The 15,780-nt window shown below is 44.4% G+C and overlaps 1 protein-coding gene across 1 annotated transcript in view; it reads left to right on the top strand.

Annotated features, from left to right (window-relative positions):
• KLF7 (KLF transcription factor 7) overlaps positions 1-15,119 on the top strand; it is a 61,005-nt gene extending 45,886 nt beyond the window's left edge. The window contains exons 3-4 of the mRNA XM_074145399.1: positions 5,469-5,592; positions 13,458-15,119. Coding sequence (XP_074001500.1) covers positions 5,469-5,592; positions 13,458-13,509 — 176 coding nt within the window. The 3' untranslated portion in view covers positions 13,510-15,119. The remainder of the gene's footprint in view (positions 1-5,468; positions 5,593-13,457) is intronic.
• The last annotated feature ends 661 nt before the right edge of the window (positions 15,120-15,780 follow it).

The following is a 15,780-nucleotide window of genomic DNA, read 5'->3' as shown; positions in this document are numbered from 1 at the left end:
TTTTCTTCTTTAAAATCTCGTTATTTCTATGGGAGACTAGACTTGTGACTTTTTAACCCTTGGGGTTGGCAATAAATAATGCAGATATAAGATGTATAATATGCCCAGCGTCCATTGTGTGCTGTAGTTTTGTGATCATGACAGTGTCCTCAGCTGATCTCAGTTATGTACCTCTGTGTCCTGTAACTTAATGTTTCTACTAATCGCTCTGTTGAAACTGCCACTGTGAGATGTCTGTAGTGAAGCTGCCTTACTCCTCGTACAAAAGAAATATCCCTGGGACCTAGAGGGTGCCTGCAGGATGTAGGTGGCAAGGACAGGAGGTCTCTGGATTTTGAGACCCCCTGTGTTTTGTCAGGGAATATTTTTTGTGAGGGCTTGTATAGGGTTTGCAATCTAAGTATATGTTGGAGAGAAAACCTGATGTTCTCTGTTTTGTGCCTAGAGAGCAAAGATAAGAGCTTCCTGCAGCTGAGCTGCTTGCCTAACCCCTTGTACCATCAAAGGAGAGAAATTCACCTCCAATTCCAGTCTAACTGGGGTCTGATGTGTCACTCTCTGCACGTACGTTTGCCCCTTCATTAACTTGAAAAAGAGCCATAGGTGGCTATTTCAGACCGTGGCTTTCGAATTGCATGAGATGAAGCTCACCAAGAGGGCCCAAGGCTGGAAAATGGAGGGAGAAGTCCCAAGTACCAGTGCAATCAGTCATGTTTTGCTGAGAGCCTGGTATGTGTTTACCATAGTAGTGTTGCTGGGATTGTATGCCTGGTTCTTTCATATTTTCAAATGATAAATTTTTGGCTTTGAAGAGAAAGCTATACCAATTATTTGTTTATTTTTATAACTAGGTGCCTAATATTTAGAGTCTTGCATTTGTCTTAGTCACTAAAGGAATAGTGACCCGATTTCAGGGCTGCCAAAGTCTGATGCATTTTTATTATGACTCATAAATTCTAGTTTCACTATTGCATGTTTCCCATAAATTTGCGAAGGTCTGTGTCCTCCAGTTACCAGATTGGACCAAGCTGGATGAAATAAAGAGGATGGAGGGCCAGACTGTACTGAAGTGTGCTTTGGAGGTACTTTTAGAAGAAGAGCTAGGTTGTATGAGGTGCCATAAACAGAAGTGGAACAGAGAGCCTATTCCACAAGCATCCCAGTCTCAGGGTATGAAAATACACTCCAGGAAGGTTAAAAGATGGGCTGTGGACTGCAGGACAGAGCCACAATGAAGAGAGCTGCTTCACAGAAGTACGCAGTCATGGTGGACTGAAACCCTAAAGCTTATCTGAAGGGCTAATAAGTGTTGCTGTACCACTAACTTTTCTGATGGTAAGGTCCTTCTAGATCAGTAGGTTTCAGCACAGCTCTGTGTGCTTGCAGGCATGTGCAGGCTGCTTCTTGAGGATCCTCAGCAGGCAGCCAAGGATGTGTCTATGTGAGCATTTTCTGGTGGTCAGGAGTCCCCTTTTGAGGTGAGCCTTCTGGTTGCGCCCATTCACTGTGCTTTGGTTCAGGCTGGCTGGAATGCACACATGGTTTTGGGTGGCCTGTCCTGGGAGGTGCTCTGCAAGTGCACTGCTGGCACGCTTCACCTACAAACGGGTTCAGGCCACCGGGCCAGGCTGTGGCTAGCCAGAAATAACACCCTTCAAATGCATGCGATGTGGATGTTGGGTCCTGTGTACCCACTGTTTCACAAATCAGCTGGCCCTTACTGTGCTGCAGTGCTCTCTGATCCACGTCTGCCCAAGGAAAGGAGTGTGGTCAGAAAGCCTGAAATCACTAGGTAGCAGTCTCCACCTCCCAGGGAAAAAATTAGAAAGAAAGGCACTGTTCTGGGTTGGTTCTAGAAGATTTTCCGTAAGCAAATGGTACATTGTTTTAACACTAGTGCTCATCTCAGAAAATTGCATAATTTATTGCTTGGATATATGTCTGCATTGCTGGCTGCCTGCCTTTCCAGGTGCATTTGTGGATGTGTGAAAGCTGAACCGACCGCATGGTGTGGAGCACGTTCTGAACTGAAACAGCTGAGTATTTAACAGCTGCCTATATGGGTATCGGCTTCTTTTCGGATGTGCATTGGCTCCTCGGTTGAGTGCATTTGTATAAATGTGGGTGTATGGGTTTGTTTAAGCACTGCACAGATCCTTGTGTTGAATAAAGGTGACTTAAGGAGTAGAGCCTCCTTCCTTGGGAGTGGCTCACAGGCACAAGTTTTAAGTGCAGTTATTAATTTTTAGGAATTAGAGCCTGAAAAAAGTCAGTGTGGCACAGCTCTGTGATGTTCCTATTTTTAATTGGATTTTGAAGCTCATAATTAATTTGTTAAAAAGGGAGAGATGCTAGCCCTGTAGAAGTGAGTGGGAGTTTTGCCATTGCCTTCAGCAGAGGAGGATTTCACCATCTATCTTTTTATTCTCACTAATCCTCTGCAACAACAGAAGAGCAGCCTGGCACGTGGAAAGGATCCTTCCCGTTTCTTCTCCCTGCCATTGCCAGTAGTGAGGTAGGAGGACCTTCCCCCTTTCTCCATGCCCGTGCTTCCTACGTATGTGCATCTCGGCAAGATAAGCTTTCATTTCATCTTTGGGTAAGGTGAAAGCAGCCATTAAAGAAGCAATTTGTTCTTAGTCTTCACTAGGAGAGATACAGAGGTCTCTCTCCTCCAGCCCTCTCATGTTTTTGGGCAGGAAATCTAACCTCTTTGAGGTCTCTGGGTCAAGGAGCCATCTGACATGGTTTTAAAGGTCACCATGCTCCTTTGCATTTATCTTGTGCCACGCGGAGCACTGTACGCCAGCGTGCTGTCTGGAGCACAAAGAGGTACTGTCTGACATTTTGTGGAAGAGGGCTTGGGTTACATAGGAAAAGCATCTGAAAACAAAACTCAGCTCAGGGCTGTGCAAGGCCGGACCAGGAGCACTTGAGAGAGGAGCCCCTGCAGCAAGTAATGATATGTGGCATCCCATGGGTTTACCAGTAATCATGCTTGGCATTTCTGTCTCTCATAACCTATATATAGCACTATACATTTTCAAAGTTCTTGATGAATGTTAACAAACCAAACTCAGCTTCAGTCCTAATAGCCCTCGTTCCACAGAAAACCCAGGATGTTTTTCCTTCACCCTTTTGCTCTGTAGGCAACTGTATCCTTCAGACTGGCTGTACCTGCCAGATTTGGCTGAGCAGTCATCTTCTGCGTTTGCTTTGCAGCGTGTGTAGCAACGTGCACTGCAAGGCAGTTTGTCTGCCTTGCTGTCTCCACTCTGAGGTAGGCACTAGAGAGCGTCAGAGAACCAAGGAAGCTGAATTATCATCGAGGCTTGTTTACTGACAGCTTTTAAAAATAATGCATGAACTGTTCAGACAAAAACGGTGTGCTATCATAGACATGACCAGGGCTGGGGAAAATCCCTTTCCTCTGAGGGGGGAGAGCAGATGCGGTATGCCAGGTAGGATGATAAGGGCTGGGAGGGGGAGAGCACTGCAGCAACTGCAACTCTAGCATCTAGGGCCAGCACTGGTGATGGTGCTTGGATTACACTTGAGTAACCAGCACAGAAACAGGACACCAGCACTTGGCTCACTAACAAGAAGTTTCTTGCCTTTTTTTTTTTTTTTCCTGAAAAAGTCCTATTAAAAGGAAAAAAGAACAAAAGGCAAGTCCGCAGACATGACCAGGCAGGCACAATCCACAAGTGGGGTGGTGTTATTGTTGGCTCAGTCCATGGCCCTGCTGGGCATTTTCCCGTGGTGTACTGTGGCACACGACAGAGACATCCAGGCTGCCCTTTCTGCATTCAGGGACTGAGGGACAAATGGGTATTTTGGCGAAGTCTTGCCGGCTCCTGCCCCCTCTTCATTGCTTCACCCCAGTGTATCCTTTAATTGAGCTACTGAGCCAAAGAAACTTCTCAGAGGCCAGTAAAATGGTTCGACTCCAGTTAACATCTCAGCCCACTCTGCTGGTCTGTCTGGGGCGGATGACCACCATGCAGCAGATCTGCCTGTGCAATAAGAAGTCCACAGAAACTCACTCACCAGAGAACACCTTTTTTCCATGTATCTTGATGCAATTCCCTTGCCCTCTTCACTTTTCTTGCTCTTTTGGCCTCTCCAGTTTGTCACCTTGAAATACATAGGTCTCCCATAAGCACATCTCACTCCTTTACTTGCTGAATAGACATGCTAAATATAGAAACCTGCATCTCTACACTGAGAAATTTGCTGTGGCCAAGTGATTGTTTCACGTGACTGGTGTAGAGAGGTCATACAGCCTGAAACTTCAGTTTGGTCAGTGGTGGGATTTTTAACATCACCTTCTTAGCAATTTTAAGAACAAGTAAATAAGTAATAATCCCTTCTCTGTTTATAATTCCCAGCTTAGAAGCTTGGTAGTGAAAGTGATTTCTTGTCAGTGTTTTATCTTAACTCCCTCCTCTTCTAATGCATCCATACAGTGCTGACTGCGTGGGGAATAGTGACATGCAGTTTATATCAGAGGAGATGCACTGGAGCATTTGCTCTGGGGGGAGATGATAAATTTGCATGCACACGAATACATGTGCACTGCATAAGGAAAGGGGAGGCATGAGACCTTGTAATTCTCCATCAGAAGGCGTTAATGACTCCACAGATGTTACACCATGGCAGACTTTGATCCACAGAGACTGGTGTGCATTAGAAGATAGGTAAATGCGAACACAGCAGACCAGAATCTCTCCTGTCTTATCACTGCACTATTTCACTGCCTTCAGTGGTATGGTTAATATTTCAGGGCAGAGTAATAGCCAATAAAGGTGTAGTGCAAAAAGCCTGAAGGACCAGCTGATTTCTAGAAGAAAACATTTCTCCTTTTATACTCACTGTCCTGATGTATAATTTCTTGAACCAAGGAACAGTTTTTCTTGTCAGAAGCAACTAAAGAAGGTGCAGTCCTCAGGGGCAGTGGGCATGAAAGTTTGAGGGGAACAGATGTGAGTCTTGCCATGTGAGGGGTAAATGGCAGCTGGGATAAAGCATGTGATGTAGTGGTGGTGGTTGCTCTGGAGTGATGCACACCTGCTATGTGTTAAGGTGTTAGTACAGCCACTCACAGCTACCACAGTAATTCATCTGGCAAGGGTAGAGTGACCTGAAAAGCTGCCTGAAAATCAGACACGCATCAGGACAGGCATTTGGGATGTTCTGAGGGCTTCTTTGAAGAGTAGTCAACTGGTTTAGTTAGAAATGGGAAATAAGGTTGTGGAAGAATTTTAGCAGTAAAATTTGGGCTGGATCCATCCTCAGTACAATGCATCCTAAGCCCTAAGTTGTCTCCATGCCACACTGGCCATGAATTGTGTGATGGGCTAACCTGCCCAAGTGGGACAGAGGCAAGGTGGGAGGACACAGGGCTTGCAAGTTGAGTGCTCAGTAATCCTGATGCCACGTTGACTGTTCTCTCCTCCCCTCTGCAGGTGAGAAGCCTTACAAGTGCTCGTGGGAAGGGTGCGAGTGGCGTTTTGCACGGAGTGACGAGCTCACGAGGCATTACAGAAAGCACACGGGTGCAAAGCCCTTTAAATGCAACCATTGTGACAGGTAACGCAGCCTCCTAACACTATGTTCAAGTAACATGTGGACTTTGTGAGTGGCATGGAGCCACTGGCTACCCAAGACAGGAGACCTGGCTCCCAGCAGAGTGGCCCCTTCTGGCCTCCTGTCCCACTGCTTCGATCTCCAAGCCAAGGAGGGACCCTCCACTCTGCCCCTGTCCTCTCTGCCTCAGTGGCCCGGCAGAGGGGAAATACTTCCTAACAGCCTAAGCTGTTTCCAACCCATAGCACACAGAAAGATGTGGGACCAGGTGTAGGTCTGACTGAAAGCTGCTGGTGTCTGTTGTGGGCACAGACATTGGTCCATAGAGCAGCTGTTCTTAATACTCTTGAAGCAGAGAAGTCCAGAGGGCCCTAGACCACTTCACTGATGGACTTCTCAACAAAGCTTCTCCAGAGCTTTCCATCTCCTGGTTGTATGAGCCTAGCGCCCTCACAATGGCAGAGCTCCCTATACATGCTCTGCTTTGGGGACTACCCCAAGCACCACCTGTGGCTCCCACCTTTTCAGCAGGCTGGTCAACAGACGCTGATGTGCCCCACATGGGTGTACAATTGGGGGGGTGGGGACTGTGTGTGGCTGTTGTGTCACAAATCTATAGGAAATGTCTAGGAGAAAAGCACTTAATTTCTGTTTGTTCATTGTCTTCTCTTACCAATGAGTCCAGGGCTCCATTCTTCCCCAGATGAAACAGGGGAGAGTCAATGAAAGACAGCAAAGGGCTTCATTTTCAAAAGCACAGGAGTGATTTAGGCAAATCTGACAATTCATGTTCATAGGGTTGTTTTGTGTAGGATCAGTGATCTCTGCACATTCCTGCTAATTAGTGAATCTTTTCCTACAGTTTTAAATCTCACCCTTGACATCTATTTGATGTGGGAAATACTCTGCGCTTTCATTTGTGTGGGCCCAGATTTAAAAGCTTGACAGATGCCCAGAGCCAGGGTTCCTGAAGAGCCAATCATGCAACAGTCTTCCGCTGGGTACTCAGAAATGAGGGGCCAGTTTTGCCTGGTGAGCTGAGCACCCAGCAGCTCCCAGTGGCAGCCAAGATTGCTGCCGTTCTCTGCTGATTCTTTTTTGCAGTCCTCACCGCTTTAGCTGCTTGAATGAATGATGAACTCGTCTGAAAAATCTGGTCATCCTTGCTTGGTGCTGAGCGATTTTGAAAGCCAGGTTCTTTGAATTTAGAAACAAAACCAAAAGAAAACCCTCCTCCCTGTCCCCAATCCCAACTGATAAGAAATTAGGGTGGAGCAAAAGCAATTACCCCTGTAATGACTCTTGACAGCACTGACAGGATCGAACAATGAGCACTTTTCCCCCTCGCACCCCCCCAGCTGGAGATTGGCAGTGCCCTGGGTGAAACCTGGATCCACTATTGAGTAATCAAATAATGTGCTTGCATCTGAACATGTTATCCAGCTAATCCTATTTATATGTATTTTTAAAAGAGGCTTAAGAAAATTACCCATCTTTTGAATGCAGCAGTAAGGTTCTCTGCTCTGATAAGGAAACGTTTTGTAATACAATAAAGGCTCTAGGAAGCCTCTGGGTACACCAGACCAGCAGAGAACATGCGTGGAGAGAGGATGTGTGGGACATAAACAAGGGACCCCATCCTTTTATGGGAAGGAAATTCGATCATTTTCGCATCCTGCCTTTTCAAGAGCTTCATCTCCTTGAGTGCTTTTCTCCCCTTGTCTCCCCTCTTTCCGTCCCCCTTCCCCCACAGAGGGCTTCCTCTTGGATTATCTTTTGTTTTATCCCTGGATTATCTTTTGTTTCCTCAGAATGAGGGACAGGATAAACCAAGTAGGGACCTCTGGAGTTCTGCTTTTGTATAAGCACATCTGTGAAGGAGAAAGGTTATGTTCCCTGTTTTAAATGTAAGGCATTGCCTTTCTCTTTCCTCTGAAGATCAAACTAACCATCCTGGCCTCGCAAACACACACATACACACAAAGCCCCAGGGTTTCTGTGTCAGGACGGACAATATTTTTAGCAGACATACAAAGAAATACAGTCAGTATTTTGGACTCCTCAGTCTCTTTCAGCTCTTTGTTAAGTATTCATTCTTTTCTCTCTATGTATTATCCCTTCCTACCTAGGTTTTTTTTTTGGCAGCCAACTCAAGTCACTGAAGTTGAAAGACATGTTCCTACAATCATCTAATGCATTTTCTGCTCTTCAGCTGAATCTGTAGATGAAGGGAAAATATTTATTAGTAAGTTAAGAGTGTTGGGGGTTGTGCACTGTTGAACTCCATTCACATAACATCTGTGTGTGGTGGTAGGAAACAGATATGTCTTTAGTCTCCCAGTCACTTGTTGCAAGCTTGTGGAGTGATGGTGCCTGTTCTTCTTTTGGCCTGCTCTGCTATACCACTATTTTTCTTTCTTTTCTCATTCATAGATCTCTCTACTACCACTTATTACAGATGTCACCTCAAGCAAGCACTGAAACATGTGCCTAAATCTGTCCTTAGCTATTTAGGCAGACTTTTAATGTTAAAAATGCTTCTTCCTGAGCTCAGGTTCCCAGCTGGCAAGTTTCTCCGTATTTGAACTGCTACCCTTTATTGCATTCACCATTATTGACAGGAGTTTTGGTCACTCACTCAAGATAGCCTGGCTGCTAAACTTTAAGTAGCCTTTTGAGCTACTTTTAACAACACTGATGTAGCACAAAACATGTCTGCTGTTGTTTAGAGGTGAGGGCCATACCTGGGCAATCAGAACATGAAAGTGGTGTTTCAAATAGCAAAGAAGAGGAATGTTGTGCATACAGTCTGGCTGCAGTTTTCTTTTCAGGCTGTTTTCAGATGTGTTTGTCTCTGACCTTTTGGCCGACATCAAAGGGATATTAATGTCCTCTGTGTACAGGTCAATTTTAAAACAAAAGAGATAAGAAGACATTATTCTCCTCTCCTGCTGTCCCAGTCTTATCCCAATACCACACAGCCCACAGATCACATTGCTGCTTATAGCTGGCAAACTACCACTGGTTTGAATAGCACCATATGTACTGCAAATGGTGTGTGGTTTGGTGGCAGCAGGGGAGAAAGGAGAATCAGCTAAAGTGGTGCGGAAGGCAGTATACAAGTCCCTAGTGCCTTCCAGACTCCAGGGATGTGCTGGTTATTGGCATTCCCCAGGAATTATGCTCTTCAGAAACACAGGCTAAGGTTATGTTCCTCAGACAGTGCAAGCCCCCAGCACTCCAAGGGGAAGAGGATGACAGAGTAGTGGCATTCACTTAGCAGCTTAGTGCCAGACTATTGGGGTATATATTCCTCTGTATGTGTGGGCGCGTGTGCACATGTGGTTTCCTTTCTGACAGCAAGCTAAGAGCACACTTAGCTGGAATGAACACATCCCACAGTGGAGAATCCACAGCTGGTAAGAAAGATGGCTGAGCAATATATTCTGTTCTCATCGTAGTTACCTTCCCTCTTTCTCTTGCAGAGGCTTCAGTGCTGAGCAGTGCTGTGTTGCTAAGGAGATAGAGCAAAAAGAGAAAGGAAAGAATCGTGTTTGGGAGCAGGGAATTTATGCAACAGGCATCACTGTATGGCTTTCAAAATTAGAGTATCTTACTCTAGCATAAACTGTCCTTTCTAGGAAGAGCTGGACTGGGGGAGGGATGATGGGGAAGATTGTGATGGGCCTACCTACAGTGTGCAGAGCTGGTCTGGAACTGGAAGAGGTGTAGAGCCAGAGGTGTGAAGCAAGGTCTTATCTCATGGGCAGGACTAGAGACCACTAAGCTGCTGTTTCTTAATTTGTGAGGGAAGGAGTTTCCCAATGGAGCCTCTTCCACTGCTGCCTCTAGATCCAGACAGGAAAAAAATTTGTCTGCTATCAATGGCTTTTTTTGGCAGCGTGATTTAGCTGCAAAATTTTGTAGGGTCTGTTTTACTGTTGAAAATAAATGTCCCCATCCACCAGTCTTACCAAGAGATAGAACTAACAAAATTAGTCAGCAGGAGAATGTGAAGAATTAGTATTGTACCATTTTATTAGCTATAAATTAGTAAATATGGTACCATTTTATTAGCTATAAAAATATTCTAGGGCTGAAAAATATACTAGATGCTAATACTGTGGTTATTGATGTGAAACAATGTCTGCAATCCATATTTTTAACAGACCTTGCTGTGCTGTGACTCAGCACACTTTTTCCTGTGTTGCATCTATAATAGAGACAATCGGAGAGGAAAAGCCATGCTTGGGTGGTGGTCTTATGACTAGTCCTAGACTGAAGTGCCAGCTGGTGCATGTCTTTTTGGCAGCCACTCAAGCTGTTGTTTTCTTTTGGCAGCCCTTGTAGCCAGCGCATGCTGCTTTCTCAGTTTAGACTGACAAGAGAGATCTTGGTCCAAGGGTACATTTTGGCACCCCAGGGCTAGAAAATTCTAGCTGTGCTGAGCCTGCTGTGTTGAAAGCCGAGTGTCCATTGTCAGATTTGCGTCTGTGTCGCTGTGCTTCATGTAGGAGCTCGGAGGAATGCAACCTCCATCCTAGTTTGAAGTCTTTCTTCTTAATTTTTGCTACTTTGAAGGTATTAAATCCCTTGTAAGCTGCTACAAATCAGTAGAGAACAGCTGACGAGCAGAGCTATGCTCATCCACTGAAGATGAGTATCTAGCTTTTCTTGCAAAGTTCCCTTCTTATGAAGTTTCTTTGTCTTAAAAATTCACCTCTCGGTCACTCATCTCTGCATGATGATCTAGATAAGGGGATTGAGTGCACCCTCAGTAAGTTTGCAGATGACACCAAGCTAGGTGGGAGTGTTGATCTGCTTGAGGGTCAGAAGGCTCTACAGAGGGACCTGGACAGGTTGGATCAATGGGCCAAGGCCAATGGGATGAGGTTTAATAAGGCCAAGTGCCGGGTCCTGCATTTCGGTCACAACAACCCCAGGCAACGCTACAGGCTTGGGGAAGAGTGGCTGGAAAGCTGCCCGGCAGAAAAGGAGCTGGGTGTGTTGGTGGACAGCCAGCTTAACATGAGCCAGCAGTGTGCCCAGGTGGCCAAGAAGGCCAACGGCATCCTGGCCTGTATCAGGAATAGCATGGCCAGCAGGAATAGGGAAGTGATGGTGCCTCTGTACTCAGCCCTGGTGAGGCCTCACCTCGAGTACTGTGTGCAGTTTTGGGCCCCTCACTACAGGAAGGACATTGAGCTGCTGCAGTGTGTCCAGAAGAGAGCCACCAAGCTGGTGAGGGGTCTAGAGAACAAGTCATATGAGGAGAGGCTGAGGGAACTGGGCATGTTTAGTTTGGAGAAGAGGAGGCTGAGGGGAGACCTCATTGCCCTCTACAACTACCTGAAAGGAGGTTGTAGAGAGGTGGGTGCTGGCCTCTTCTCCCAAGGGAATAATGACAGGACCAGAGGAAATGGTCTGAAGTTGCGGCAGGGGAGGTTTAGATTAGATATTAGGAAGAATTACTTTATTGAGAGTGGTCAGGCACTGGAACAGCCTGCCCAGGGAGGTGGTGGGGTCGCCATCCCTGGAGGCATTTAAGGAACGTGTAGACGTGGCACTTCAGGGCATGCTCTAGTGCCTGAGACTGTTGGTTTGCGTCTGTTTGTGGGTGGGTGTGGTGTGGGGTTGTGGGTGTTTGTTTTGGTTTGGTTTTGGTGTTGTGGTTTTTTTGGTTTTGTGTTGGGTTTATTTTGGTTTGGTTTGGTTTGGTTTTTTGTGGTTTTTTTTGTTGGTTGGACTTGGTGATCTCAAAGGTCCCTTCCAACCAAGAAGATTCTGTGATTCTGTGATGTAGATGCAGATAGATTGCTCATGTAGGGGAATACTGCCAACAGGACAGAAAAGATCCCCTAACTATTTAAAATCTCTTCATTTTTATAGTTCTTATCTTTCTCGGCCTTGCTCTGTTTAGGGTGTTTGTCCTCTGGGTGTTTGCCTTCAGATTGAGTGTTCTTTTTTTATCTTTAGTTTTTGGCTTTTTTTACTGAATAGTTCAATTTGTTCTTTTACCTTCTGTCTGAAAAATACGAAATACTCAACTACTGCTTTTTTGGAAATACGTTCAGTGCCCATGTATGAGCTATCCAGATTCTCACAATAACCCATTTGGACATTCTTCAGACCACTATTGGTGGCTCTTTTATACCCTAAATCTGTGGAGCAGGCAAGTCAGTTCTGGAAGTAGCTTTTCATGGTGCCCTTGGAGCCTACAAAAACAGTTTACTCAAAAGCCACAGATACGTGGGAATTGTGTGATATTTATAATAGATGGGTTTTGCTATTAGTAAAAATAATTAAGCCATTGTCTTATGGCTCTGAGTGGAAAGAAGGCCAGCCAAGATTTGCAGGGAACTTGGAAACCTTCTGCTTTTTAGTGCTCAATTTGAAGTATCTAGTAGAAGTTTAATTTTTGAGAGTGTCTGAATCCTACCGCTCTAACAATCAGGCTCCATTTTAGGACTTTGAGCTAGGCAGCCAGAACCACTGCCTGCTTGTCCTGTGGTTTGCTCGCTGGTGCCATACATATCTTTAATGACACTGTGATGGTGGATGTGAAGTGGGTTGGTGCTTTCAATCCCATTTCTAATGGGTATGAAGTCTAAAAAATTTCCTTGCTTACTGGCAGTCTTGATAAAATGGGGCTTTATTGAATGACAGGGAAGAAAAGCACTTGTCCTACTGAGAACTTATTCCCCTGATCACTCTGACAATATCTTGGTGGTGTAAAGTGCCTGAATTTGGGCTGCTGTTTCTGCTGCTGAGAGTGCCCTGGAGCATGTCTACTACAAGGCAACTGTTCTAGAATAGTAATTCCTGATTAACTCTTTGTGGGGTTGCTCTTCTCCTGGAGTAAGTGTGTTTGAGTATCTTAACCCACTTCCCAAGTGGATTAAGTCATTTCAGAAGGCAGCAGTCATAAGCCTTTAGAGAGGGAGTTAATCAAGAATAGATGCTTCATTTCAAATTCATGCCCTACCTTATTCTCAATTAACTGCATGTTTAGACCAGCCCTTAGACTCAACTAGTTCTCTAGGGCTGCCACTCTAAGTCCGTCTCATCAGCATCCATCTGCATGTTCAGAATGTCAAAACATTACATTTTCTTATGAGATGGAGAAAAATGGCTTTGTCATGAAAGAACAGAAGTTGAAAACTGAAGTCCTGGCATTTTTTTCCTGGTTTTACCACACTTCTTCCTTGCCTTCTCTGTCTCTCAATTTTCACTCTTACAAAATAGGCATAATACCTTATCCTCTCTCAACATCCTTCAGAGACATCATGTTCATCAATAGCCACATATTACCACACAGACTCCCAGCAGAGAGAAAGGGACAGATATGTAGCCTGACAGATGTCAGTCTCCAAACTCTGACCCAGCTTTCCTTCCAGTTTGGAGTTAGAAATGAGAATTCAGCTTTCAAAACTAGCATCATACTTTGCTGCTTGTTGCAGGTACTGGGCACTTGAGAAAGCTGGTGTTTTTTTAAACAGATGTTGCTGAGTACTTGAGCAAAACTGACTTGGTTTATTTTATTTTTTTATATGCACACACATGCTTATACTAAATATTTGATTTTGTACTATAGGTGCATAGATGATCACTCTTCTGTCTCTGATGTTTGACTCTGAAAGAAGAGAAAGGAGACGAGTAGTGTACTTAGCTACCAAAGAGCCAGGATAGTTGGCTGTCTGTGGTCACAGCGGTCAATCACACAGGGTTTGGTAGAGAACCATGGATAATCTAAGGAATGTCTCTAAATCTGGATATATATTTCCTCCTGTACATAAGGAGGAAGGAGCAGGAGTCCTGTTTTCCCAAATGCTATATTTATTTCATTTCCCAATTGCTTTATTTTGCAGGTGTTTTTCCAGGTCTGATCACCTTGCCCTCCACATGAAGAGACACATCTAAATATCAGTCATGGCATGGATGTCGGCTGAGCTAAGTGTTGTGAGATGAAAGTGGAACTCAAGTTACAATGCGCTGCCTTGCAGGAGAAGAGAACTTGATCACGTGTAATCCTCTGTACAGAGACCACACGCTCACACTGTCATGCACCCAGTTATACTTCAATGCGTACGTTGGTTCTTTATGCCTTGCCCCAGCTGGATGGGAGAAGATGCAGGCGAGGAAATGGTATAGAGGTGAAGTCAATGAGAAGGAACATTTGCTTACAGTACTTCGTCCCTCTTGGATTTGTTTCCTGGTTTTGCCAGTGAAAATCAAAGAAAACGGAGGAGGCTTCCCTGCAGGTGGACGGCAGTAGGAGGGGCTTATTTAACTTGCTTCTCAGTGCAACTCAATAGGATAATATGTCGTCTTGAAGTTGCATATTTGTAGCACTAACTTTCTTTTTAAATAGATGGGGGGAAACAATGACCTAGAAAACCAAATCCCAGTTTGGTAGCCAAAATTAACCTCTTGGTTCATTTGTTCTTTGTCTGAGAATTCCTAATGTTCAGTGCATCAGACTTCTCACAGACACTTTGACCTGTCTTGGTTTTGGTTCTTCTTCTTAGAACTGAGCTACTGAGATCCTTCTAAGTCAATACCAGTGGCCTTAATGGCAGTAGACTGTGGAGTGACACTTGTGACACAAATACCCTCTTTTTGGCCTGAGTTTATGTAGACTTAACGGAGGACTATATTTTTGTTGGTTGTTTTTATTTTAATTTTTGTTTTGGCTATTGCACAACATATGCACTAGGGACTCTGGAAGCTGCTGCCATGATGGCTAAGTGGCCAAGGGAAAAACCCCCGAGAAACAGCACCTAATATCTCTATAGGCCTCACCGTATTGCCATAGCTAGGACTTCTTGTTTATTTGTTGAACAAAAAACTTTAAAAGCTTACTTGGAAGCTTAAACATTTTTTTCTCTTTTCTCCATGAACAAGTGATCTTCAGAACTCCTTGTCTTCACCTGGATATCAGTCTGGGACTGGCCACACAGGCATGACTACAGGATTCCTTCCACATCATGTGAGCATGTTAGCCACAACCCACAGCGACTTAGTGATGAATTATGTTGCTTTTTCTTGCTGTTCTTCTATTAACCAATTTAAAACATTAGACTTTTGTTTGTGTAAAGAGCACCTGCAGACATTTTAATTTAAAGCCAATGTTTGTTGAGCATCTTACACACAAAAAAAAAAAGCCAAGCCAAAAATCCTGCTCCAGTCTTTTAGCGGGAAATCAAGAACCTCTTCCAAGTACAATGGCTTCATTCAGCATTAGCCTTTTAAAGAAATTATCAAAGTCCTCCTTTTCCATTCATCAAGTTGATGCTGTAGCCCACTCCTATATGAAAAAAAAGTAACAGTGTGAACAGTGAAGGAGGGGTTGGATTTTACATCCAGCAGTGAGGCTTTTCCAAATGATTGGCCTAAAGTATTACTAACCTAGAGGTCCATTTTGGCTTACTGAGTGAAACATCAAGGAGAAGTGGAGGTCTCATGCTCACCCTTCAGTCCTATTGATAATTTGATTTTGTTGGCTCAAAGTGGATTAAAGTCTTGATTACAAAAGAAAAACAAAAAAATGTATCTTATCATAACTTGCATTTGAAACTATTTGGCACTGGCCCTGACTCCAAAGACTGCATTTAGGACCATAAAAATGGCCTATGCAAGCAGGCAGGTGGTCATTAGTTTGTATATTTGTATATTCTGGGACCATCCCTACAAGATGTGTCTAGAAATGAAACAAAAGGGCGTGTGGTCCACAAATGGTTGCTGCTCTTTTATACTGTATTAGCCAACTGCCCTTCTTTGACTGTTTTGACTCATTGACTGTTAAATGTTTCCCTTAATTTATGTTTTGAGAGGTAAAACTGTACTCTTAGGGGAAAAAAGAACAAACAAGAAACTCAATAGGTATTTAAGAGCCGTCACCGGGATCCTTGGCACTTGAATTCTTAGCCTTTTGCAACCTTTGATTCCAGTGAGAGAGTGAATTTACTCGAAAGATGCTGTTTTTCCTCACAGTTTTCACAAAACACTGTGACTGTCAACTGAACACTTTGGGGACAGGGGGGAAATACGATGTCTGGCCCATATGGCATGAAATATGGACCAAAATCCAACGATCTTTTAGGGACAATGATATAACATTTGTGGAAAAAGCATGAGAGAGAGCAAGAGAGAGAGAAAGAAAAGAAAGAAAGACAGAGAGAGAGAGAGAAG

The sequence above is a fragment of the Numenius arquata genome, chromosome 3 (genome assembly GCF_964106895.1).
Source record: "Numenius arquata chromosome 3, bNumArq3.hap1.1, whole genome shotgun sequence".
Lineage (NCBI taxonomy): Eukaryota > Metazoa > Chordata > Aves > Charadriiformes > Scolopacidae > Numenius > Numenius arquata.
This window is presented reverse-complemented; position numbering and strand designations above follow the sequence as displayed.